Raw genomic sequence first — 27,912 nt, 5'->3', positions numbered from 1 at the left:
AGATTAAACTCTACATAATTTAGCATTCTAGAAATACTGTAGAAACACAGAGAACTTTTGCACTTGGAGTTTGTCTGATAAAATGTGTCAGTTAAATTGTTTGGCTGCTGAAGAGATGAAACACAGACTCTGGATTTTGGCTTTTAATAAAATTGAAATAATAACCGACCATGCAGTCATAGAATAGGCCTAGTTACATAAAGCTCACCCTTACAGAAAATCACATGATTTCAAGCAAAATTTCTCTTGTGAAAATGTGTTTTTGATCACAACATGTGATCACATTTTCACATGTGTAGTTTAATGTTATCACATGTTGCTTTACATGCTATCACATTAACTTCACATAAGATCACATGTGAAATTCATGTGGTTTTTCCATAAGGGTCAAGAGCTCTCAGGTATTGGAGATGTTGAATTAGTTCAGGTGTCATCCTAAAACATCTCCCAGAATCCCGTTGCATACTACAGACATACCACATACCATACAATAGTACCAAAGGCTATATTATTCATAATTGACTTAGATGATTGTAAATGTGAAATACATACAAATAAACATTAAAACATTCATCAAAGTAATTTAGGCTACAGACATCACTCAGCTATTATACCTAGGGAACCGAACCTGCTCCTCAATCGCAGACTGAAGTAGCCTATTCTGCAGTAGCTTTCACTCTGTGCAGTTGTATAATTTGTATACAAATGGGCACATTTTTGGTTAAAAGTTACATATTAAAAAAAGGTCAATTTTGTTTTGTAAGGAATCCTAAATTCATGACAACTGCATTGAATGATAAACTGCATTGAGACTTTCCAATAAGGTTATTTAAATAAGCATGATATTTTCATAATCAATGCATGAAATTCAAATGTTTGACTGTCTGACAAACTATGCAAACGACGTATCCCATGACCATCCCATCATGCCTGGGACAGCATTTGTCAACATACAAGTCAGCGAACTCCAAAATGGCGGATCGTGAAGAGGGTAAGTGGCCGCACTCAAACGAAAAACTACCGTTATGTTTCGATATTTGGACAAATGATTGCATCTTAAATGTACTTAATCGAGCATTAAATCATATCCAAACGTACTCGCCAAAAAAAACGGTTTGACCTATTCTCTCGGTCTCTCTGATCGCACTCCCTCCATGTATCAACGTCATAGGTTCTATGAAGATGATTATGATTGGCTAGTGGCTACAATAACGCTGTGCTATTTTACATTTTAGAATTGTATTTCCCCACATACGCGGATTGATTCTTATGTCCAAATACGTCTAGAAATGGCAAATTCTATCCTCTCTTCCTCTGACATGATTTACGTTCGGCTACTTTTTTGTAGACTGCCTCTTACGAAAACGAAACAGAATTGGCAATGGCATATGGTCAAATTAACCACATTTCTGATAAGGATGACACAAAAATACTTGTACAGCTGCTAATTATTCTCCCCTTCTACATCAAGCTCTATTTTGTTTGTCTCCCAAGACCCAGAGAATGAAGACGACACATGTGAGGTGATCTACCTGACAGAATATGCCAGACGTCAACAATGGTGGGGCCGCCTATTTGGTGGGAACAATTCGGGTCCTATGTCTGAGAAGTTTTCGGTGGCCACACAAATAGCACTGGGGGGAGTGAGTGGCTGGTAAGTCCTGCAGGCCAGGCCCTGCCAGGGTTTATTGATTATACTAAGCATCTTCAGAACTGTTCTTTAATATCATGTGATTTCTCTCACACGTTATTCAATGCTACTGTGCTTTCTGTATGGTCAAAATACAAAGGCATCTTCTGTAGATGATGCTTTTTTCCATGTATAGTGCAGAGCACTTTATGGGGCATATGGTGTCATTTGAGTTTTGCATTGTCTCTCACTGGCAGGTGTGCAGGATATATTTTCCAGAAGGTGGGGAAGATTGCAGCCACCGCTGTGGGTGGAGGATTCCTGTTATTGCAGGTAAGGAACTCACCACAAGGTTTTGATTTATAGTATAAAAGTCTAAATGAGTTCTGTCAGCTGGCCACCCACTGCAAAGAAGAGCTTGGACTTGGATGTAGCAATGAATAGCACATCTGAATGTTTCATAAACACATTTCATAGGAGTGTCTGAATATCATTATTAGCCACAATACTTATTGACATGGATTACAGTACATTATGTTTTTGTTCTGGGTCTTTGTCGTCCCGAAAATAAAAACGTTCTATTCCAATTCTAATCTCCAGATAGCCAACCACAGTGGCTATGTGCAGGTGGACTGGAAGAGAGTGGAGAAGGATGTCAACAAAGCCAAGAGACACCTGAAGAAGAATGCCGACAGGGCTGTACCAGAGTTTAACTCACTTATTGACCAGGTAGCCCACTGTAGCTGGTAAACATAACATGTCTAACATTTAATAATGCAGTATTTTATTCATCCTACAAGGGGCAAAGCAATGTGAATTTAACTACACCTATCAACATAATATTGACTCTGCTTACTTGTACATACTACTAATTCAATTGATGAAATTTGCATATTTATTTGTCTTTCTCTCTTGCAGTCCACAGAGTTTGTGAAGACAAACGTAATCATCACCAGTGGATTCTTCGGAGGCTTCTTGCTTGGACTGGCATCCTAAGATATAAAAATAGAGACCTGTCGTGCCCATCTAAAATGGTGGTGGGAAAAACAAGAACAGATGCACAGCACAATATATCAAAATGAGCCAAAGTGTAATTACACAAACCACAAAAGGGTAGTGCAGTTGTAAATACTCTGTAATGTGTACCTACAGTTACACAATACCTACCCATGTATCTACCATGTAAATGCTAAATGCATGGTTTTAGTGACTTGAAACTGTAACCAAGATTTTCTGCTGCTCCACCGAATAAACAAAACCATGTTTCTAGTCAGACTTTCTAGTCAGTCTGATTCAAGAAAATCGGGCATGACCTAAAAGGAGTGTGGGTCTTGTGGGAAATACTGGTCTACAAAACAGTTAATCAACACTCTGTAAGAGCACACAGGTGTTGTGATTCTGTACATGGGATCTAGTGGTCCTGTCCCGCTCGGATTCATGTATTCATCATATGAAAAGATAGAAACAAACTCATTCAATGGCTTTGAGTGGGTGCTGGAGTTCAAAGTATGTATGTACATGTATGTAAAACGGATAGGAAGACGCCACACACTGCAATCTAAGCTGTATTTATTGAGATCGACCTTGTGGTCCATCAGACTTCCATGCATCCTGTAGAGGAATATGTACAGTATATGTACAGTGTACTGTTGCATTGGTTACAGGTACCACCTTATTGGGCTGTAATTCTGGACCTTATTAATTACATTTGGGTCCAGTTCTTTTCCAGTTCATTTGTTTATATTGTTATTTTTGTCAATAGTCCTACACCGCTAGTATACTCAAGTCATGCAGTGCATCATGTTGCTCAGGAAACTATGCATGACATGTCATTTTCATTGTATGAATTAATACTTCAGTCACATTATATTGAGTGATTTAGGATTACTATGACAATATATTATTTTGTCTTTACAAGCGGTGCAATATTTGCTTAGAGGTAGTGTAGCCTCTTCTCTTTCACAGGAAAGCTATTTACCTTTGTTATTGAATGACAGTGTTGTTGTACTTTGTGTATATATCCTTAATAAAAGACAGTGCAGCAATCATGGTTTTCTTTTTTATTTCAGATGAAAGAATGTCTTTGTCCTTCCTACAGCTATGAATTTAAGGTGCAGTTAATTGCCTGTCCAACTATTTTAGTTAAATTACCTTAATCAGCAAGATTTCGTCTTTCAAATTAGTCACCATTACTATGTCTAGCTTGTGTATTATACATAAAATGTTACAATGTAGCGAAATGTTTCTGTGCGGTAGTACAATTTTCTTAGAATGTTGCAACCCTAGATTCTGACGCTGCACTGTTGCCAGGCAACGCAAGATAACAGCACGCTCCATGGCAACCTCAAACGGGAAGGACGAACGAACTTCTCACGAGTTGGACGGAGGAAAAAGTATATTTATATCCCAATTAATGCCACTATGGCACTGCCGATGCTGCCTGGAAATTCTCTCAACAAAAACGTAAGTTTTGTGCAATGTTTCCTGTTAAATTAGTGGATATATTTTAGATTATTTGGATTATTGACCCCAGTTAGCCTATTTTGTGAATTGAGGCGAATAGAACAACACATAGCGCTTGCTACGCTAGCATGTTCCCTCGCAGCATCTTCCATAGATTGTGCAAGTTCATTGCATTAAAATGCATTCCTGTTTGCTGCAAGAACCTTAAGAAAACACATTGAATATGATGAATTCCTGCTTTTCTGACATTATCCACTAAACTTAAAGGTTAAATAAAAATAAATAAAGCCACAAACCATAATATTTTCTCTGCATATGACTCTAGTCTTTACTTGACTGACTTGTGACATCCTTCCATCCAGTTGGGGAAAGACAAATTCCACAAGTCCCAGCATTTTGACTATTCCAACGGGGTCCGTATGATGGTGGGCTCTGGGAAGCCAGGCATTGGAGGGGAGTTGCTGTTGGGCCAGAAGTCTCAACCAAACTATTCTGTCTTCCCCAATGGAGAGGGCAGTGACACTCCATCATGGGTGGCCTTTGACAAGCAGGTCTGTCATAGAATTTTTTGTGCTTTCCAAATAATCTTTGAAAGGTGCAGTAGATTACAGACACACAGACTGACAGGCAGATAAACAGACTGAGTTGGACAGACTGCTCCATTCTCACCATCCCTCCCTCTCCCTCAGGTGCTGAGCTTCAATGCTTTCTTCCAGGAGGCTGTGCCTCAGAAGCGAGAGGAGAAGTACCGCGTCAGGAAGTGTAAGATCTATTTCTACCTGGAAGACGACACCATCCAGGTGGTAGAGCCTGAATTAAAGAACAGCGGAATACCACAAGGTGAGGTATTTTAACCTAGGTCTTGAGCAGGTAAATTGCTGATTGAGATCTACCTGAATTTCTACCCCCTATTCAAACAGAAACCAGTACCTGCAAAAAGACGGATGATTACAGGAAAAGCCCTCTATGTTAAAGAGGTTTAACTATTACAAAATCTAACATTTTTTTATAATTCTTTCCTATTTTCAGGAACGCTGATTCGTCGGCACCGCATCCCACTGCCCCCTCCAGATGATGAGTGCTTCTACACGGTGCACGACTTCAACATCAACCAGCAGATGGTACTGTACTCACGCACTTTCATGGTCACCGACTGTGACCCCTTCACCAGAAACTTCCTCAGGAAGATGGGGGTACGGCTCAACCCCCCCACCTCCACTCCCCTGGACCCCTACAGCAACCTACGACAAGAGGTGGGATTAGAGAGGAGGGGGAATGAGGGAGGTTGAGAGGGAGGAAGAGAGGGATAACAGAGACGGTGACATTATGGATTAAGTGGTACCATCTTCTGTGTTGAACATAGTGCTTTGCAATTGATCTAATGCCAAGGTGCCGGCCTGAGAAACATGTCACACTGAGCAGAAACTACTCAGACTGATTGATTTACATTGTCCTCTGACAGATCCAGCAGCTCACTGCACAGATGCCACCTGTCAGAAAACAATGACTGACATCTATTTATCGGATATTATCACAATTACATGACTTCTATACATACAGACACAATCTGTAGCTACCAAGCTGTATACTGTAGACTTTATGTATTGATAAAGTATACAGTATTATCAATAATCTGTCTGTGTATCCACAGATGGAGAAGAGTATGAAGCCGCTGCGTCCATACGAGAGGCTGGACACGCTCAAGCAGTTCCTAAACCACGACCGCAATGTGCTGCGGTTCTACTGCCACTGGGACGACTCAGAGAACATGTTTGGGGACCCGCGCGAACTCACCCTGCACTACTTCTTGGCCGATGACACCATAGAGATCAGGGAGGTCATCTACCCCAACTCAGGCCGGGATGCCACCCCAAAGTTTCTGCACCGTAGCAAGCTGCCCAAGGTTAGATGGGAAATGTGTGTACAAAGCAATGTTTCCCAAACTTTTTCACTCGGGTCGTCTTTTCCATAGTTGGGGTGCATCCCGCATGAGGTGTTTTTTGTTGTTGCCATTTTAAAGCAAATTTCCTGCTTTCTACACATTTTGTCATATCCTATGTGTGTTCATGTGATATCTGAGTGACTCAGACATTACAACAAAATCAGTTGGCTACAAAACCAAGCTAAAAAATGTTACCTGACATGGGCTAGTTGATCTGAACATTCCTGACAACTTACTGTATAAATAGCTCTCTAACGTCTGCAATGACAAGAGGAAAACTGCTGATGCACTACCGGATTTAGAAATTGCACCTTTAGCATTCTACTATTACAACTTTCAAGAGTAAGTTGAATGCCCGATTGAGTTTAAAATAAAACATAAAAAATAAAAAAAAGGAATATATATATTTATTTTTATCGTGCCCCACAGTTTGGGAACCATTGCCTTATAGGAGCAGACAGCTTACAGACACTTTCCGCTACCACTCTCTCAGCAGAGCTGACTTGCAGTGTCACACCTGTCATTTGCATAGGGAGTGGCGTGTCACATTTTCTGGCCTATCCAGACAAATAATTGATTTGCTCTGCCTCTGAGCGATGGAACCCAGCCTGGGAGACGGCATAGGAGAGGGGACAGTCTAGTGATATCCTCAGCCGGATTTAGAGCTCTCAACATTAAAAAATACTAAATCAATTTGTAGAATTGAAACACGACCACTTTATTTTGGTCACAGAGGTACGAAATCACTTTGTGCGGAAAGCTGAAGGTGTAACGAGTCTTCAAATATTTGAATGTTGTCTCTGTCGCTCAGAGGACGCTTGGCAGAAAATGCTCTGTCGTCTGTTATATGAAATGGGGTCAAATTTGTAGTCACTTAATACTATAATATTTATTTTACAGTTATAATAAAGGTGAAATCTTATAGTAAATTATTTATAATTTGATTGTTACTCTATTTAGAAAACATGTCAGTCATTTCAAGCCTTATATTCATATAATTTTATATATTTTTATAATATTTGTACTATGTACTTGAGCTTGTGTCCTCAAAAGGGATTAATTTAGAACTATTTCTACCAAAAAGGTGAGTTCCAATCCTTTCTATAACTATGCAGCATTACAAGTTAGTGTTTATGGCCATCCCGTTAAAAATAATTACTTTTGGGTATGTCTATTTAGGCGGAAATCTACATTTTTCCTTAACGTTCAAGAGGAAATTAAAGAAAGGGCAGAAGATGGGAAATCTAAACTGCCATTGTTTCGCTGCTTTGAAGCATTTGTATAAGGGGATTGATATGTTTTGGTTGAAGTATAGTCAAAAGAGGAAAGGTGCCTCTCTTTCTCTTCTGCTTGAATGGCTTCGGCCTCCCTCTCTCACAGAGCTCTCATCCACTCTGACAGGTCTGTAGTCACGTCTAGCCTCCCTGAAGCATCTTTCCTCATCTCTTCTCTAGTCACTGTTCAGACACTAACTCATCGTTCCTTTCCAGTTGTTTTCCTTTTGTAAAATCCAGTGATTGTCATGCTGTTTGTTCGGTTGCCTTTCTATAAATGTCATCCTGAAAGGTTGCATCTGAACCTCCTAGCCAGCTGGACATAACGATTCTCCCCAGATACAAAATAAATCTGTCCCTCAAGACAAATGATGATGATTTGGTCAGTCTGTGTTCTTTCTCTTTCTCCCTGTTATGTTGCTTCCATGACCAAGAACCAGGAGGCAAGTACCAGCCAATCTGTGTGCTGTGGTTATGGTGGTGGTTTGGTATAGTGTGGTTTGGTGTAGTGTGGTTTGGTTTGGTGTAGTGTGGTGTGGTTTGGTGTAGTGTGGTTTGGTTTGGTGTAGTGTGGTGTGGTGTGGTTATGGTGGTGGTTTGGTGTAGTGTGGTTTGGTTTGGTGTAGTGTGGTTTGGTTTGCTGTAGTGTGGTGTGGTTATGGTGGTGGTTTGGTGTAGTGTGGTTTGGTGTAGTTATGGTGGTGGTTTGGTGTAGTGTGGTTTGGTGTAGTGTGGTTTGGTGTAGTGTGGTGTGGTTTGGTGTAGTGTGGTTTGCTGTAGTGTGGTGTGGTTATGGTGGTGGTTTGGTGTAGTGTGGTTTGGTGTAGTGTGGTTTGGTTTGGTGTAGTGTGGTTTGGTGTAGTGTGGTGTGGTTTGGTGTAGTGTGGTGTGGTTGCTGTAGTGTTTGGTGTAGTGTGGTTTGGTGTAGTGCATGTGTATGTGTGTGTGTTTTAGTTGGCATGTGTGTTTCTATACTGTGTAAGTGTGTGTGTGCGTGCGTGCGTGCGTGTGTGTTTCTGACTCCTCTCCGTTGGTGTGTTTTCTCCTCTGTTCTCTCCTGCAGCATGCTCCCAACCCCAAGCGTCAGCCCGGAGATATCACAGACCGCACGGTGCTCAACGTCTTTGGTCCTATGGGCCAGGGAGGACGCTACATCCTGGACAGCCTCAAAGTAGGTGCTGTTGCGGAGTTTTTTTAGAGACAAAAATGGACATATTTGTCCATATTGAATGCTATACGGAAAATAAGCCTAGGGTTTATGTGACTGTAAGGGATGTTGTAGAAACAACAGTTTGTTTCCAAAAGTTTTATCTCTGTGTCTTTGAGTGTACAGGATCAGTTTGATCCAGCATATTTTACTGTAAGAAGGGAGCTTACTCTCAGCTAATGTCTCTCTCTCTCTCTCTCTCTCTCTCTCTCTCTCTCTCTCTCTCTCTCTCTCTCTTTCTCTCTCTCTCTCTCTCTCTCTCTCTCTCAGACAGGTGCGGTCCATGAGCAGTTCTATAAGGACAGTGACCTGACTCTGGGGGGCATAGTCAACGTGTGGGGACGCAGGGTGGTCATCTGTGACTGTGACAACTTCACCAAAGAGTTCTACCGCTCCAAATACGGCATTGGTGAGATACACACACACACACACACACACACACACACACACACACACACACACACACACACACACACACACACACACACACACACACACACACACACACACAATGCCATATCCCACACCCCAAGCCCATCACCTGCGGTTCTGGTGTATAACCACAGGGTGTCAGTATAAGTATAATAGACTGTAAGTTTCACTACCTTGACCAAGTAAACTCAAGTGCCCCTGTTTTGCAACGTTGATGTTATTTTGCTGTTTTCAGTGCCACTGTCAAGTATTTCCCATAATCTTAAAATGTTGTAAATTTACCCTTTGATGCTCTCCATATCCCTAATTCAGATTTTGTCATTCAGATTTAGTGAAGGCTCAATATGTGACCTGTTGGAGATTAAAATAACATCATTATAATCATTTTATTATTATTATTATTACATTTTTTATGCAATTCTCTCCATTGTATCAAAACCATGTGAGCCCTACAATAATCCCTGACAATCAATCAAATTGTGTTTATATACTGTATGAAACACAACATTTACAACATTTGTCACAAAGTGCTTTACAGTAACTAGGCCTGGACCAACAATGGTGGACTTGGGTGATAGAGTGGCATTTGCAGCACTGACATTATAGTAAACAAGGTTTTGGAATTATAGATTTCAGATATATAACATTTTCCAGGTGCTCAGAGTGAGGATAACAGCTCCAGGCCTATCTGTCTCCCTGGCCCTGACCAACACTAGATCCCAGTGATCGCCCCACCGCCGCCAGCCATTTGGCCTCTCTGAGCGAAAAGCTTTCAAATGAAGCCGCTATCAGCATGATTCATGCACTTGTGTTTTCGGCAACATATCTGCCGCTTTGCGCCATCAAAATGGTGTCCACTATCTGTAGATGGGAGGGTTTTGGGGGGGTTCAACCAGTCTGCAGTAACCAAACTCTTGTCTGTGGGCGTTAGACTGCCAGTCCACCCCACCCTACCCTGCCCCCCTCCCCCCTCATGTGTTTCTAGGCTAGGTTAGGTTAGGCTGGCTATGGGGGGTTCCCTGTATTGGTCACAGCCGATCAATGATGGAGAGGCCTGTTGGGGACCTCAGGGGGTCAAAGGTTATATAGGTTACTGTTACCCCTGTTGCCTTCTCTTTCCATCTCTACTCTTTCTCCTTCTTTCTCTTCTCTTCCTTCAACTGTTGTTGTCTCTCTCTATTTATCTATTTATCTGCCCCCACATCTCTCCTTGTCTATATATATATATATTTATACACTACCGGTCAAAAGTTTTAGAACACCAACTCATTCAAGGATTTTTATTTATTTTTACTATTTTCTACATTGTAGAATAATAGTGAAGACATCAAAACTATGAAATAACACATATGGAAACGTGTAGTAACCAAAAAAGTGTTGAGCAAATCAAAATATATTTTATATTTGAGATTCTTCAAAGTAGCCACCCTTTGCCTTGATGACAGTTTTGCACAGTCTTGGCATTCTCTCAACCAGCTTAATGAGGTAGTCACCTGGAATGCATTTGAATTAACAGGTGTGCATTCTTAAAGGTTCATTTGTGGAATTTATTTCCTTCTTAATGCGTTTCAGCCAATCAGTTGTGTTGTGACAAGGTAGGTGTGGTATACAGAAGATAGCCCTATTTGGTAAAAGACCAAATCCATATTATGACAAGAACAGCTCAAATTAGCAAAGAGAAACGACAGTCCATCATTACTTTAAGACATGAAGGTCAGTCAATACGGAAAATGTCAAGAACTTTGAAGTAGCCACCCTATTTCCAACAGTCTTGAAGGAGTTCCCACATATGCTGAACACTTGTTGGCTGCTTTAACTTCACTCAGCGGTCCGCCTCATCCCAAACCATCTCAATTGGGTTGAGGTCGGGTGATTGTGGAGGCCAGGTCATCTGATGCAGCACCATCACTCTCCTTCTTGGTCAAATACCCTTACACAGCCTGGAGGTGTGTTGGGTCATTGTCCTGTTGAAAAACAAATGATTGTCCCACTAAGCGCAAACCAGATGGGACGGCGTATCGCTGTAGAATGCAGTGGTTGCCATGCTGGTTAAGTGTGCCTTGAATTCTAAATAAATCACAGACAGTGTCACCAGAAAGCAACCCCACACCATCACACCTCCTCCTCCATACTTCACGGTGGGAACCACACATGGAGAGATAATCTTTTCACCTACTCTGCGTCTCACAAAGACACGGTGGTTGGAACCAAAAATCTCAAATTTGGACTCATCAGACCAAAGGACAGATTTCCACCGGTCTAATGTCCATTGCTCATGTGTCTTGGCCCAAGCAAGTCTCTTCTTATTATTGTTGTCCTTTAGTAGTGGTTTCTTTGCAGCAATTCGACCATTGAAAGACTGATTCATGCAGTCTCCTCTGAACAGTTGATGTTGAGATGTGTCTGTTACTTGAACTCTGTGAAGCATTTATTTGGGCTGCAATTTCTGAGGTGCAGTTAACTCTAGTGAACTTATCCTCTGCAGCAGAGGTAACTCTGGGTCTTCCTTTCCTGTGGCGGTCCTTATTAGAGCCAGTTTCATCATAGCGCTTGATGGTTTTTGCGACTGCACTTGAAAAAACTTTAAAAGTTCTTGACATTTTCCGGATTGACTGACCTTCATGTCTTAAAGTAATGATGGACTCTCGTTTCTCTTTGCTTATTTGAGTTGTTCTTGTCATAATATGGACTTGGTCTTTTACCAAATAGGGTCATCTTCTGTATACCAACCCTACCTTGTCACAACACAACTGATTGGCTGAAACGCATTAAGAAGGAAAGAAATTCCACAAATTACTTTTCAACAAGGCACACTTGTTAATTGAAATGCATTCCAGGTGACTACATCATGAAGCTGGTTGAGAGAATGCCAAGAGTGTGCAAAGCTGTCATCAAGGCAAACGGTGGCTACTTTGAAGAATATAAAATATAAAACATATTTTGATTTGTTTAACACTTTTTTGGTTACTACATGATTCCATATGTGTTATTTCATAGTTTTGATGTCTTCACTATTATTCTACAATCTAGAAAATAGTACATATAAAGAAAAACCCTTGAATGAGTAGGTGTGTCCAAACTTTTGACTGGTACTGTATATATATATACACTACCGTTCAAAAGTTTGGGGTCACTTAGAAATGTCCTTGTTTTTGAAAGAAAGCAATTTTTTGTCCATTAAAATAACATAAAATTGGTCAGAAATACAGTGCAGAACTTGTTAATGTTGTAAATGACTATTGTAGCTGGAAACGGCTGATTTGTTATGGAATATCTACATAGGCGTACAGAGGCCCACTATCAGCAACCATTACTCCTGTGTTCCAATGGCACGTTGTGTTAGCTAATCCAAGTTGATCATTTTAAAAGGCTAATTGATCATTAGAAAACCCTTTTGCAATTATGTTAACACAGCTTGAAAACTGTTGTTCTGATTTAAAGAAGCAATAAAACTGGCCTTCTTTAGACTAGTTGAGTATCTGGAGCATCAGCATTTGTGGGTTCGATTACAGGCTCAAATGACCAGAAACAAATAACTTTCTTCTGAAACTCGTCAGTCTATTCTTGTTCTGAGAAATGAAGGCTATTCCATGCGAGAAATTGCCAAGAAACTGAAAATCTTGTACAACGCTGTGTACTACTCCCTTCACAGAACAGCACAAACTGTCTTTAACCAGAATAGAAAGAGGAGTGGGAGGCCATGGTGCACAACTGAGCAAGAGGACAAGTACATTAGAGTGTCTAGTTTGAGAAACAGACGCCTCACAAGTCCTCAACTGGCAGCTTCATTAAATAGTACCCGCAAAACACCAGTCTCAACGTCAACAGTGAAGAGGTGACTCCGGAATGCTGGCTTTGTATATATAGTGTATATATATCTCTTTATCCATTTCTTTGTCCTCTCTCTCAGAGGACTTCAGCCCAGTACAGTACAAGGCACCTCTGGCCCCTAAGCCCCCCAGGCCTGTACCTCCCTACAATGGCTTTGGCTCTGAAGAGGACTCACTGTGCTCCTGCCAGGGCTTGCTGCCCAAACCCCCCCAGAAAGACTTCCGCAAGCTCATGGAGAAAGACAGGTGAGAGTCAAGAAAGCACCACTCAGGAGACACTACTTAGGATAGGTCACTACAGTTCAAGTCAAAGCGCCATAAGACATTGTCGTTTGTAACTTACCTCTCATAAGTTTTTCTCTCTTTTTTTACACTTGATACACACATTTTGGATTTGGTATCAAATGTTTTATGAGGTGACAGTACATATCTGTTTTACCATTTAGAAATGAATGTGCTTTATGTATCTAGTCCCCCCATTTGAAGAAGTCAGTATTTTGACAAATTCACTAATAGTGTATTAATATTGTCCAAAGTTTAGTATTTGGTCCCATATTCCTAGCACACAATGATTACATCAAGCTTGTGACTACAAACTTTTTGTAAATAAGAATAGAGGATGCTTCTGAACACTTCTACATTAATGTGGATGCTGCCATGATGATGGACATTCGTGAATAATGATGAGTGAGAAAGATCATACCACACCAAAAAATGCTAACCTCCCCTGTTATTGGTAATGGTGAGAGGTAAGCTTTTTTTCGCTAACTTTCTCACTCATCATAGAGCCAAATTGACAGATTATAAAACCACATTTACATATTCTAGCTTCACTGTCCAAATAAATACAGAGGGGAGTGTATTTTCTTGAAACCTTATACCTATTACGGTGCCTATATAAAGTCTTCAGCCCTTGCTCGATTCTCCCATTTTGTCCTTACAGCCTAAATGGGAGAATTACATTGTAGACACTTGACAGTAATATGTATGCTTCTTAGATGCTGTATCTACTGTAAGTGTCTAGATATATGTTAACTCCTCTCGCTGTGTGTGTGTGTGTGTGTGTGTGTGTGTGTGTGTGTGTGTGTGTGTGTGTGTGTGTGTGTGTGTGTGTGTGTGTGTGTGTGTGTGAGAGAGAGTGGCTGCCTGCTTGTCTGCGTGCGTACGTGTATGCGTGCGTGAGTGTGTGTGTATTTCCCCCTACCAGACAGGGCCTTGAGAGCAACGTGCTGAGGTTTATGGGGAAGATGGTGACTGAAAATCCCATCGACAGAGATAGACTCTTCATAATCTCCTTCTACCTCAGTGACGACACCATCTGTGTGTTCGAACCGCCTCAGAGGAACACCGGTAGGGACCGTTTGGCTAGCTAGGACCAGGCTATCAGTCGACACTTCTAGAATACCCATAAGAGACAAGTAGACATACTAATGAGGATTACTTTACTTTCCCTCCTCCTCCTCTCTTCTGCAGTGAAGGCAAGTGGAAGTGTCTACTTTGACAGGTTGAGATGACTTCTTACACATATTCAAACGTCCCCTTCTGTGCCCCCCCCCCCCCCCAGGTGTGTTGGCGGGTAAGTTCCTTGAGCGTGGCAGAGTGAAGAAGCCTGGTCAGGAGCTGTTTAAGAGTGAGATGTCCCAGTATTTCAGTGCCCAGGACCTGTATGTAGGAGCCAGGATCAACCTCAACAACCAGGGCTTCCAGCTGATCGATGCTGATGAGTACGCCTTCAACTACATGGAGCAACACGCTGAGGAGGTACGATGCACTTTCTCCTCTTCTTTTCTTGTTTCTTCTCTTTTTCTCTCTCCTCTCCTCATCTCAATCCTCTCCTCTCTGTCCAGTTCCCCAGGGCTAACATGGGCTCCATCATCAGTAAGATCCGCTCCATCCCTGAGGACAAACAGAATGAGATTAAACAGTTCCTCACCCTCAGTGACCCTGGAAACACTGGACTGATCCCTTACGAACCCTTCAGGTAGTGCACTCCTCTTTCTTCCTCTTCTCCTCTTCTCTTTTTTTTATCCCTCTCTCCTCGGACCCTGGAAACACTGGACTGATCCCCTACCAACCCTTCATGTAGGACTCCTCTCTTACTCCTCTCTTCTCTCTCTAAACAGCTGTTTACAGTATGGTCCCAATGAATTGATTTGGGTGTTTTCTGATTCAGATCCTCAGATCCAAAACAAGTCCAGATCCAAGGCCAGGAACTAGAGCCCCAGTGCCAAGATTTAGTAGTCATCAAACTATGGTGTTCATAAGCAGTTTATAAGCAGATCCTTGAAGCAAATGTTTCTGGTTGTGTGTGTGTGTGTGTGTGTGTGTGTGTGTGTGTGTGTGTGTGTGTGTGTGTGTGTGTTTGCCAGGGGCCTGCTGGTGGGTCTGGAGTGTGGTCTGTCGGAGCACGAGGTGATGATGCTCGGTCGTTGTTTCTGTGAGCGCCAGCAGCCCGAGGCAGAGGTGGGCCTCATGCTGGCTGTGGCTCAGGACCACCTACGCAAGAAACACTTTGAGAGCTTCTCCGACATGACCAGAGCCTTCACACACGAGGACCGACACAGGTAGGGAGTCATACACACACTCAAGCACAGACATACAGGAACGCGGACACGCAGGTACACACACGTATACACAATTGGGGAGTAACGGATCACATGTTTACAGACACTATAGAAAAACTAGATGATTACTTCTAGGATTACTTTTAAATTCAGAAAGGATGTTTGCGTGACTGTTTTCTGACACCTTTCTGTTTTCTCAAGTGCATTCAAATCAGCATAGAAAAAAGGGCAATTTTAAGTTTGTTCTGCTTGAGCAAGTCTGACCACAAATCAGAGACCACTATGATGAACCACCAGGAGCAGGAATAGGCTTTTGTAGGCTACAGTCAAAGCTATGTTTTCCAATGGTTCAACTGCTGTCGGCATCCAAAGATTATCCAACTTGAATAAACGCTTGGCGGTAAGGATGACAGCAGTGGTGTAGTCTACAGCGATACGGATATAACTTATTATTGATATCTACATAGCGCATTGATGTGAATCACATTGCTGCTCTCTCATTTACTATTTGCGCCTTACGGATTGTGGTTGTTGTGGATGGATCTTCACAGATGTGTATTTTATCCCAATAGTGGTTGAATTGAAGAAGTTTAAACTGCCTATTAATCATTGTTTTTGTGACCAGTGGATAGCCAGTGAAAAATGCATTCTTGCTGCAGTGCGGTTCCCAGCTATATGGAAGAAAAGTTCAAGGGAGTTCCTCCCTTCTAAACTCCCTCGTGTTGTGCTCCATACTGTCAAAAACTACTTTCATTTAAGAAGACCACGATTAGGGCTTTTATTGATCAATCTAATTAGTGCTGATTCAGAAATAATTATTCCATAGGCCTACCACCAAGATCTGCACATGCTCAAACTTGCACACTTTTGATAGACTTAAACAGATGCAAATTACACTACCTGACCAAAAGTATGTGGACACCTGCTCATCAAACATCTCGTTCCAAAATCCATGAATATGGAGTTGGTCCCCCCTTTGCTCCTATAACAGCCTCCAGTTTTCTGGGAAGGCTTTCCACTAGATGTTGGAACACTGCTGTGGGGACTTCCATTCAGCCACGAGCATTAGTGAGGTTGGGCACGGATTTTGGGCGATTAGGCCTGGATCGCAGCCAAAGTGTTCGATGGGGTTGAGGTCAGTGCTCTTTGCAGGCCAGTCAAGTTTTTCCTCAGTGATCTCGACAAACCATTTTTGTATGGACCTCGCTTTGTGTACGGGGGCATTAAATGTGAAGCGCTCCAAAAACACTTGATTTCGCATGTGAAATGTCACTGTGATTATTATTATCTGACCCTGCTGGTCATCTATGAACGTTTGAACATCTTGGCCATGTTCTGTTATAATCTTCACCCGGCACAGCCAGAAGAGGACTGGCCACTCCTCGGAGCCTGGTTCCTCTCTAGGTTTCTCACTAGGTTCTGGCCTTTCTAGGGATTCTTTCCTAGCCACTGTGCATTGCTTGCTGTTTTAGGTTTTAGGCTGGGTTTCTGTACAGCATTTTGTGACATCGGCTGATGTAAAAAGGGCTTTATAAATACATTTGATTGATGGAAGTGTTCCAAAAACACCTTTTCACATTATTTCACATGTGAAATGTCACATTTGAAGTGTTCCAAAAACACGTTTCCAAATGTGAAATGTTACATGTGAAGTGTTCCAAAACCAAGTTTTCACATGATTTCACGTGTAATATCACGATAAGATTTCCAAAAACAAGTTTTCAAATGTAAAATGTTACATGTGAATTGTTCCCCAAAAACATTTTCACCTGTGAAATGTTCCAAAAACACATGTTTTCACATGATATCACGTGAAATTTCACATTCAACGTGTGAAATCATGGGATTTTCCACATGTGAAATCATGTAACATGAAATTACACTGGTAGCAATTGCTGTTTGTTTTGTGGGAAATATTTGTCATTGTGCTGTACATTTCTACAGTAATACGATACTGTGTTGGTGTTTTGCTATAAACAGTGCCTTCAGAAAGTATTCAGACCCCTTGACGTTTTCCACATTTTGTTAGGTTACAGCTTTATTCTAAAATGGATTAAAAAAATATATATCCTCATCAATCTACAGACATCACCCCATAATGACAAAGCAAAAACAGTTTTTTTGACATTTTTGCTAATTTATAAAAAAATAAACAACTGAAATTTCACATTTACATAAGTATTCAGACCTTTTACTCAGTACTTTGTTGAAGCACCTTTGGCAGCGATTACAGCCTTTGAGTCTTCTTGGGTATGACTCTACAAGTTTGGCACACCTGTATTTGGGGAGTTTCTTCCATTTTTCTCTGCAGATCCTCTCAAGCTCTGTCAGGTTGGATGGGGAGCGTTGCTGCACAGCTATTTTCAGGTCTTTCCAGAGATGTTCAATCGGGTTCAAGTCCGGGCTCTGGCTGGGCCACTCAAGGACATTCAGAGACTTGTTCCGAAGCCATTCCTGCATTGTCTTGGCTGTGTGCTTAGGGTCGTTGTCCTCCTGGAAGGTGACCCTTCACTCTGTCTGAGGTCCTGAGCGCTCAGGAGCAGGTTTTCACCAAGGATCTCTCTGTACTTTGCTCCATTCATCTTTAGGTGCCTTTTGGCAAACTCCAAGCAGGCTGTCATGTGCCTTTTATTGAGGAGTGGCTTCCGTCTGGCCACTACCATAAAGGCCTGATTGGTGGAGTGCTGCAGAGATGATTGTCCTTCAGGAAGGTTCTCCCATCTCCATAGAGGAACTCTAGAGCTCTGTCAGAGTGGCCATCAGGTTCTTGGTCACCTCCCTGACCAAGGCCCTTCTCCCCCGATTGCTCAGTTTGGCGAGGCGGCCAGCTTTAGGAAGAGTTTTGGTGGTTACAAACTTCTTTCATTTAAAAATGATGGAGGCCACTGTGTTCTTGGGGACCTTCAATGCTGCAGACATTTTTTGGATCTGTACTTCGACACAGTCCTGTCTCGGAGCTCTATAGACAATTCCTTCGACCTCATGGCTTGGTTTTTGCTCTGACTTGCACTGTCAACTGTGGGACCTTATATAGAAAGGTGTGTTCCTTTCCAAATCATGTCCAATCAATTGAATTTACCACAGGTGGACTCCAATCAAGTTGTAGAAACATCTCAAGGATGATCAATGGAAACAGGATGCACCTGAGATTAATTTCTAGTTTCATAGCGAAGGGTCTGAATACTTATGTAAATAAGGTATTTGTGTTTTTGTGTTTAATACATTTGCAAAAAATCTAAAAACCTGTTTTTGCTTTGTCATTATGGGGTATTGTGTGTAGATTGATGAGGATAAACATTTTTTAATCAATTTTATAATAAGGCTGTAACGTAACAAAATTTGAAGAAAGTCAATGGATCTGAATACTTTCCGAAGGCACTGTAAATACTGTCAATCGCAATGCACTTGGGGGTACGCTACTTGTTGGCCTGTCCTGCAATTCAACTTGGCATGCCTCACTTGCAATTACATTTAAACTTATAGGATACTTTAGATGCACTTATTATTTAATAGTAAGTTACCGGCTACTGGGTTACGGTGAAAATAGTGGAAACAACTTTTAATGTAATTTCTAACTCTATTTTGTCAGTAAATATACAACAACGAACTGTATTCAGAAATTCCAATTATAATTCCAATTATGTTCAATGCTGTAAAATCAGGAATTTGGTTTACTTTCTGAATTGACTGGAACTTAAATGGAATTGACCTCGACATTGGTTAGCACACTTGGGACGCAGCCACACTTGGGATTTGAACTCACGACTTCTTAGATGACAGCAACCTGAATTTCTTGCTTTGTCAACAGGTCTGTGACAATGACAGCGATCGCCCACAGATTTATTGGCAAGAAAACATTCCTCCACTTTGCTAAAAGTTGCCCGGAATCAAGTCAATAATTGTGTGATTATCCAACAACACCAAAGAAAAAAGTAGCAGTGTTCAGGGATACTTGACACAAAAAAAAAATATTTGACTAGGCAAGTCAGGTAAGAACAAATTCTTATTTACAATGACGGCCTACCCCAGACGACACTAGGCCAGTTGTGCGCCGCCCTATGGGACTCCCAATCACGGCCAGATGTGATTCAGACTGGATTCGAACCAGGGACTGTAGTGATGCCTCTTGCACTGAGATGCAGTGCCTTAGACCGCTGCGCCACTTGGGAGCAAAAGGCCTAGATTTAAGCATAAACACGCAATAGCCGACACCTGCATAGCTGGTCTTTTGGCAGTGTTGGAGCTATGGCTACGTTACGGTACCGTGTTGTTCCCTGGTGTACAAAATGGTCAAGGGTACAGAGGTAGGCCTTCCCTGTGGCTCAGTTGGTAGAGCATGGTGTTTGAAACGCCAGCATGGTGTGTGCAACGCCAGGGTTGTGGGTTTGATTCCCACGGGGGGCCAGTACAAAAAAAAAAAATGTATGAAATGTATGCATTCACTACTGTAAGTCGCTCTGGATAAGAGCGTCTGCTAAATGACTAAAATGTAAATGTGATGTACAAATAGGAACTCGCATGGAACTAGTCGGTACCTTTTAGAGTACATGTGCAGATAATCTAGTATAATGACTGTAAATATGACTGTAAATATTACAATAACTTACTAAATAGTAGTTTACAGGTAAGAAATTCCAAATTCACACAAGTTCACACAAGTTGCCAGGTCGCAGTTGTAAATGAGAACTTGTTCTCAACTGGCCTACCTGGTTAAATAAAGGTGAAAATAAATAAATAATAATAAATAACTGGAAAATGCACAATAAACTCTTTGCAGTGCAGCTCATTACTGACACGTTCTCTTACAAAGTTTGCAACATTGATGCACTCCCAACCATGAGGTTGCAAGTTCAAATCCCTAAAGAATGAATGTGTATTCCACGATGTTGTTGAGCACTGCTAGTTTTATGTTGGTGGAGATAATTGGACAGTTATTTACTTGATTCTGGACAGCTTTAAGCAAAGTGCAGAAACGCATTCTTGCCAATAAGTCTGTGGCCTATATCTCTTTCATGCTCACAGATCTGGTGGTGTAGCTGCACTGTAGCAGGATATTTCAGGTTATTAGCAACCGAGAGGGTATGAGTTTAAATCCCATTTATGGGATCCCAATTGTGGTCACAGTACAATATTTTACAGTAATTGAAATAAGAATACAGTAGTATACTGTCATTTAGAAATATCACCAAGTTTTTATATAAATTTAGTTCATTTTTTCTGCAACTTTAGGCAAACCGCAGAAGTGTTGTATTCTTGCCAATAAATATATACCTGATTTCCATATTGTCCACATTATGCAAACAGCATCATATTAATTTTGCTGTAAAATTCTGCTGTAAAAATACAGTATCATATTCATGGTATCACATGTTTCACATGAACTCGTGTTTTCATATCTGCTCACATGTTGTCATGTGTAGTTCCATAGTATCACATGTTGAAATTTAGCCTCCCCACGTTGTCACATTTATTTCACATGAGATTGTGTTTTAACGTGCTCACGTTATCACATGTTGCTTCACCTGTCACATGTTATCACATTAACTTCACATTAAATCACATTATCAACATGAGATTACACAAGAAGAACGCTAACCTCCCCTGTTATTGTAATGGTGAGAGGTTAGCATGTTTTGGAGGTATGATATTTGTGCTTCTGGGACTTTCTCACTCATCATTATTTACGATTCATTCAGGATTATCCGTAATCACGGTAGCATCCACTTTAACTATAAGTGTTTAGAAGCATATTCTATTTTTATTTACAATAAAAGTGACTCCAAAATGACACTATACATTATTTACCATTCATTTCTATTGGGCGCAAAATAATCTGAAACACAACCAAAACAAACAGCAAATGCATCCAACAAGTTGTAAAGTCACAAGCTTGATGTCGTCATTGTGTGATAGGAATATGGGACCAAATACTAAAGTTTAAAAGTGAATGTACAAAAAGTTTACCTCATATAGATGAAAATTCCCTCAAATTAAAGCTGACAGTCTGCACTTTAACCTCATAGTCATTGTATAATTTCAAATCCAAAGTGCTGGAATACAAAAAATGTGTCACTGTCTCAATACTTTTGGAGCTCACTGTACATGTATGAGGGTGCACACACACTTTCACACACACACTTTTCACACACACACTTCTGTCTCACACACACACACACACACACACAGTTCTTCCACACCAATCTCGACAAACCGTTTCTGTATGTACCTCGTTTTGTGCATGGGGGCATTGTAATGCTGAAACAGGAAAGGGCCTTCCCCAAACTGTTGCCACAAATTTGGAAGCACAGAATCGTCTAGAATGTCATTGTATGCTGTAGCATTAAGATTTCCCTCCACTGGAACTAAGGGACGTATCCCGAACCATGAAAAACAGCCCCAGACCATTATTCCTCCTCCACCAAACTTTAAAGTTGGCATTATGCATTTGGGTAGGTAGCGTTTCCTGGCATCTGCAAAATCCAGATTCGTCCGTCGGACTACCAGATGCTGCGTGATTCATCACTCCAGAGAACTCGTTTCTACTGCTCCAGAGTCCAATGGCAGTGAGCTTTACACCACTCCAGCCGACGCTTGGCATTGCGCATGGTGATCTTAGGCTTGTGTGCTGCTGTCGGCCATGGAAACCCATTTAATGAAGCTCCCGACGCTCCAAAGGCAGTTTGGAACTCGGTAATGAGTGTTACAACCGAGGGACAAGACGATTTTTACGCGTTGCGCGCTCCATCACTCACCGGTCCCATTCTGTGAGCTTGTGTGGCCTACCACTTCGCAGCTGAGCCATTGTTGCTCCTAGACATTTCCACCTCCCAATAACAGCACTTCCAGTTGACCGGGTCAGCTCTAGCAGGGCTGAAATTTGACAAACTGACTTTTTGGAAATGTGACATCCTATGATAGTGCCACATTGAAAGTCACTGAGCGCTTCAGTAAGGCCATTCTACTACCAATGTTTGTCAATGGAGATTGCATGGCTGTGTGCTCGATTTTATACACTTGTCAGCAACGGATGTGGCTGAAATAGCCAAATCCACTAATTTGAAGGGGTGTCCACAAACTTTTGTATATATAGTGTATATACCCCATACCCACATACACAGAGCCACACAGGCAGGTACCGTCACGGCCCGCCATCAATCAGTTGGCCAGCGGCCCCAGATCCTTAGCTGCTTGAGTAGCAGCAATTAGTTCCAGCAGTGTGTGAGTGGAGCATTGGAACCAGATGATCCCCACAGACCTGCATATTATGTAGCAGTTACACACACACACACACACACACACACACACACACACACACACACACACACACACACACACACACACACACACACACACACACACACACACACACACACACACACACACACAGTAGAACTGTGGCATAAAGGAAATTGATAGCTAGCTACGCCACAGGGTCAATCAGCATAGCTTGTTTATGTGGCCATGTAGTTACCCTGGGTTAGTTTCAGATTTGTCTAAAATGTCCTCCCTATCCAATGCCCCTATAATGAAGACGGTATGTCATAATGTCAAGGACTGGCTCCAGACTACTCAAAAACACAGGGAAAACAAATGTGGCCTCTCACACACACACACACGCACATGCATGCACGTGCGCGCACACACACACACACACACACACACACACTCAAGCCTTTCATCAATGATGATTTCTCATATGTGCTTGCCTAATATTTGTGCTCGTCTGGTCCCCCCTGCCTAATATCTGTGCTCGTCCGGTCTGGTCTGTGTATCCAGGACTGGTCATCTCTCCACCAAGGAGGCCAGGACCATCTGTAAGGCCTTCCAGCTGCCACTGGCTGAGGACCTGTTGAGGGCCCTCCTCAAGAAGTAAGAAATTAGATCATAAAGAAAGAGGAGTAGCAATGGGAGTGGAAGTGTGCTTATACAACAGTTCGTCTTTGAGAGTCCTGTGGTGTGTCCAGGTTTGATGCAGGCTCTGAGGAGATGGACTACCATGCCTTTCTGGCAGGGATCAACTGGAGAGAGAACCCTGCTCCCCCTGTCCTGCCTGACGACGCCCTGAAGGTGAGAGACTCAGTGGGTCATTTAGCATGAGAGAGATTTAGCATTTAGCACAGAGCCAGCTAAGAAGATCCATCTGCACTTTTTATTGTTTATTTCACTTTATCCATTTCACTTGCTTTGGCAATGTAAACATATTTTTTCCCATGCCAATAATGCCTCTTGAATTGAGAGATAGAGAGAGAGAGAGCACTGTTTGTGAATCAGTCTCTTCGCACGTGTGTACATGCCCGTGAGCTTGCATGTGCGTGTGTGTGTGAGAGCCTGTGCGTCTGTATTGTCTCTGTCATTCTCTCTTCATTCTCTAGCAGTGTACTATCACTGGTTCCCAGCTCTTCTCTTCCACATGCAGTCCAAAGCACAAACTAGTCAGGGATCCTCTGGTGGGGTAAACAGCCTTTCTAAACCTTCTCCACAGACCCACGTGAGAGGAGTGACAATGGCTGCCGTGACTTTGCATCTTCATGTCCTCACATTTCTTTCTCACTGTGATGACATCAGAAGAGTTGCCTATGTCTGCTTGAGGACTTGCTTTGTGTTGATTGTCCCAACATCCAGGCTCTGTTATGTTCCTGATTGTCTTCTGCTGATGCCTGGCATTTACCTGTATCCACCTGGGACTCTTGTCTCTGTGGAGCTAACACACTGTTTGAACAATAATGCACATACTTTTTGTATCACTAACATTGCACTATTTTAAAGCCAATGCTGTCATGTTTTGTGAATGTATTTGGCGTGCATAACCCATGTCTACCTCTACATTCATGGATGTTACTAGTGTGCCAGGGATTTCATTTTGTACATCTAACCTTTGTTTAACCAAGCAAGTCAACTGTCATCCTCAATGAGGGCCTAGTCCAGTGTCTTGTCTTGGGCCCTTTGTCTTGCTGTTGTTGAATTGAATCAACTATTGGTTGTCCACAGTTTAACGTGGACTGGAGCAGGGAAGCCAGAGGCCCAGAGGTGAAGAGCATCAACTACTCTGTCCTTCTGGAAGACGTGTTCGGTAGTGTCAACACCAACCCAACACTCTAACCAACCCGACACTCTAACCAACCCGACGCTCTAACCAACCCGACACTCTAACCAACCCAACACTCTAACCAACCCGACACTCTAACCAACCCGACACTCTAACCAACCCGACACTCTAACCAACCCGACATTCTAACCAACCCGACACTCTAACCAACCCTACACTCTAACCAACCGACACTCTAACCAACCCGACATTCTAACCAACCCAACACTCTAACCAACCCTACACTCTAACCAACCCGACACTCTAACCAACCCGACACTCTAACCAACCCGACACTCTAACCAACCCTACACTCTAACCAACCCGACACTCTAACCAACCCGACATTCTAACCAACCCGACACTCTAACCAACCCGACACTCTAACCAACCCTACACTCTAACCAACCCGACCCTCTAACCAACCCGACACTCTAACCAACCCGACACTCTAACCAACCCGACACTCTAACCAACCCGACACTCTAACCAACCCAACACTCTAACCAACCCGACACTCTAACCAACCCAACACTCTAACCAACCCTACACTCTAACCAACCCAACACTCTAACCAACCCGACACTCTAACCAACCCAACACTCTAACCAACCCAACACTCTAACCAACCCAACACTCTAACCAACCCAACACTCTAACCAACCCAACACTCTAACCAACCCAACACTCTAACCAACCCGACACTCTAACCAACCCAACCCAACACTAACCAACCCAACACTCTAACCAACCCGACACTCTAACCAACCCGACACTCTAACCAACCCAACACTCTAACCAACCCGACACTCTAACCAACCCGACACTCTAACCAACCCGACATTCTAACCAACCCGACACTCTAACCAACCCTACACTCTAACCAACCGACACTCTAACCAACCCGACATTCTAACCAACCCAACACTCTAACCAACCCTACACTCTAACCAACCCGACACTCTAACCAACCCGACACTCTAACCAACCCGACACTCTAACCAACCCGACACTCTAACCAACCCTACACTCTAACCAACCCTACACTCTAACCAACCCGACACTCTAACCAACCCGACATTCTAACCAACCCGACACTCTAACCAACCCGACACTCTAACCAACCCTACACTCTAACCAACCCAACCCTCTAACCAACCCGACACTCTAACCAACTCGACACTCTAACCCACCCGACACTCTAACCAACCCGACACTCTAACCAACCCGACACTCTAACCAACCCTACACTCTAACCAACCCTACACTCTAACCAACCCGACACTCTAACCAACCCGACATTCTAACCAACCCGACACTCTAACCAACCCGACACTCTAACCAACCCTACACTCTAACCAACCCGACCCTCTAACCAACCCGACACTCTAACCAACCCGACACTCTAACCAACCCGACACTCTAACCAACCCTACACTCTAACCAACCCGACACTCTAACCAACCCGACACTCTAACCAACCCAACACTCTAACCAACCCGACACTCTAACCAACCCGACACTCTAACCAACCCAACACTCTAACCAACCCTACACTCTAACCAACCCAACACTCTAACCAACCCGACACTCTAACCAACCCAACACTCTAACCAACCCAACACTCTAACCAACCCAACACTAACCAACCCAACACTCTAACCAACCCAACACTCTAACCAACCCAACACTCTAACCAACCCGACACTCTAACCAACCCAACCCAACACTAACCAACCCAACACTCTAACCAACCCGACACTCTAACCAACACAACCCAACACTAACCAACCCAACACTCTAACCAACCCAACACTCTAACCAACCCGACACTCTAACCAACCCAACACTAACCAACCCAACACTCTAACCAACCCAACACTCTAACCAACCCAACACAAGGACAGAGAGATAGAAAGGAGTACCGCCAGATCATCATCCTATGAACTCAATCACCTCGCTGCTCTCTGTGTATATTTTCCACTTTCAATTAAAGAACATGGATTACATTTGCAACCAAACGTCTGTGTTTTTACATGTGTGGGAAATGGTGTGTACACTTGAATTGTGTTATGTGCAAAACAAAGACCCTTAAAAACAGTATACTGTGTGTGCGTGTGTGCACGTGCGTGTGTGTGCGCGTGCGTGCACGTTTTACTATACTTGTGAGTACCAGAAGTCCTCATAAGAATAGTAAACCAACAAAAATTCTGAGAAGTGAGGAAATTTTGCCAGAACTCACTTGTAAAAAGGCTATTTTAGGTTTAGGGGTTAGGGTTAGAATTATGGTTAAGGTTAGTGATTAGGTTTAGGAGTTAGGGTTAGGTTAGGGGTTAGAGAAAATTGAATTTTGAATGGGAATCAATTGGTCACCAAAAAGTCCTCACAAAGTATAGTAAGACATAGAGTTTGTGTGTGTTAGGGAGAGGGCCTCAGAGACACTGTAAAAGATACGAGGCGTTAAACCAGAAGCGTATTTCATCCGCAGGCAGACAGGCACACGCATTCATTATGATTACACTGGATCCTCTGTATCCCCTCTAACGCGCTGAGTTGATAAGAGGGGAAATGGCCTGAGAAGGGATCCACCATGCTTAGGTTAAGCTTCTGACAGAGCAGAGGCATCCACACTTAGCCTACAACCAAGAAGGCTACAGTGCCTTTAGAAAGTATTCATGTTGTGTCACTGGCCTACACACAATACCCCATAATGTCAAAGTGGAATTATGTTTTTAGATTTGTTTTTTAATGAATCAAAAGTTAAAAGCTGAAATGTCTTGAGTCAATAAGTGTTCAGCCTCTTTGTTATGGCAAGACTAAATCAATTCAGGAGTAAACATGTGCTTAACAAGTCATAACAAGTCACATAATGAGTTGCATGGACTCACTCTGTGTAATAACAGTGTTTAACATTTATGAATGACTTCCTCATCTCTGTACCCCACACGTACAATACGGTCTCTCAGTCAAGCAGTAAATTTCAAACAGATTTAACCACAAAGACCAACGGATTTTCAATGCTTCACAAAGGGCAACTATTGGTAGATGGGTAAAAATTAAAAGCAGACACTGAATATCCCTTTGAGCAGAGTGAATGTATTAATTACACTGTGGATGTTATATCAATACACCCAGTCACTACAAAGATGCATGCAATCTTCCTAACTTATTTGTCGGAGTGGAGGTAACCGCTCAGAGATTTTACCATGAGGCCAATTGTGACTTTAAAAAAGTTTCAGAGTTTAATGGCTGTGATAGGAGAAAACTGAGGATGGATCAACATTGTAGTTACTGCACAATACTAACCTAAATGACAGAGTGAAACAAAGGAAGTCTGTACAGAATAAAAATATTCCAAAACATCCTGTTTGCAATAAGGCACTAAAGTAAAATTGCAAACAAATGTGGCAAAGAAATTAACTTTATGTCCTGAATACAAAGCTTTATGTTTGGGGCAAAATCAACACATCACTGAGTACATTTTT

The 27,912-nt window shown here is 42.3% G+C and overlaps 2 protein-coding genes across 2 annotated transcripts; both read left to right on the top strand.

Moving 5' to 3' along the window:
* Positions 1 to 848: 848 nt before the first annotated feature.
* Positions 849 to 3,676, top strand: fundc1 (FUN14 domain containing 1). Its single transcript, XM_029703011.1, has 5 exons — positions 849 to 991; positions 1,495 to 1,654; positions 1,888 to 1,963; positions 2,231 to 2,359; positions 2,549 to 3,676. The coding sequence occupies exons 1-5, from the start codon at positions 895 to 897 to the stop codon at positions 2,624 to 2,626; spliced, it is 540 nt and encodes a 179-aa protein (XP_029558871.1). The 5' UTR covers positions 849 to 894; the 3' UTR covers positions 2,627 to 3,676.
* A 297-nt stretch (positions 3,677 to 3,973) lies between these two features.
* Positions 3,974 to 24,899, top strand: efhc2 (EF-hand domain (C-terminal) containing 2). The gene is made up of 15 exons (XM_029703008.1): positions 3,974 to 4,093; positions 4,456 to 4,644; positions 4,783 to 4,933; positions 5,123 to 5,346; positions 5,745 to 5,996; positions 8,373 to 8,480; positions 8,787 to 8,925; positions 12,859 to 13,024; positions 13,986 to 14,128; positions 14,343 to 14,539; positions 14,626 to 14,759; positions 15,148 to 15,342; positions 23,119 to 23,211; positions 23,307 to 23,409; positions 24,331 to 24,899. The coding sequence occupies exons 1-15, from the start codon at positions 4,052 to 4,054 to the stop codon at positions 24,439 to 24,441; spliced, it is 2,247 nt and encodes a 748-aa protein (XP_029558868.1). The 5' UTR covers positions 3,974 to 4,051; the 3' UTR covers positions 24,442 to 24,899.
* The last annotated feature ends 3,013 nt before the right edge of the window (positions 24,900 to 27,912 follow it).

This window comes from Salmo trutta, chromosome 20, assembly GCF_901001165.1.
Source record: "Salmo trutta chromosome 20, fSalTru1.1, whole genome shotgun sequence".
Taxonomy (NCBI): domain Eukaryota; kingdom Metazoa; phylum Chordata; class Actinopteri; order Salmoniformes; family Salmonidae; genus Salmo; species Salmo trutta.
This window is presented reverse-complemented; position numbering and strand designations above follow the sequence as displayed.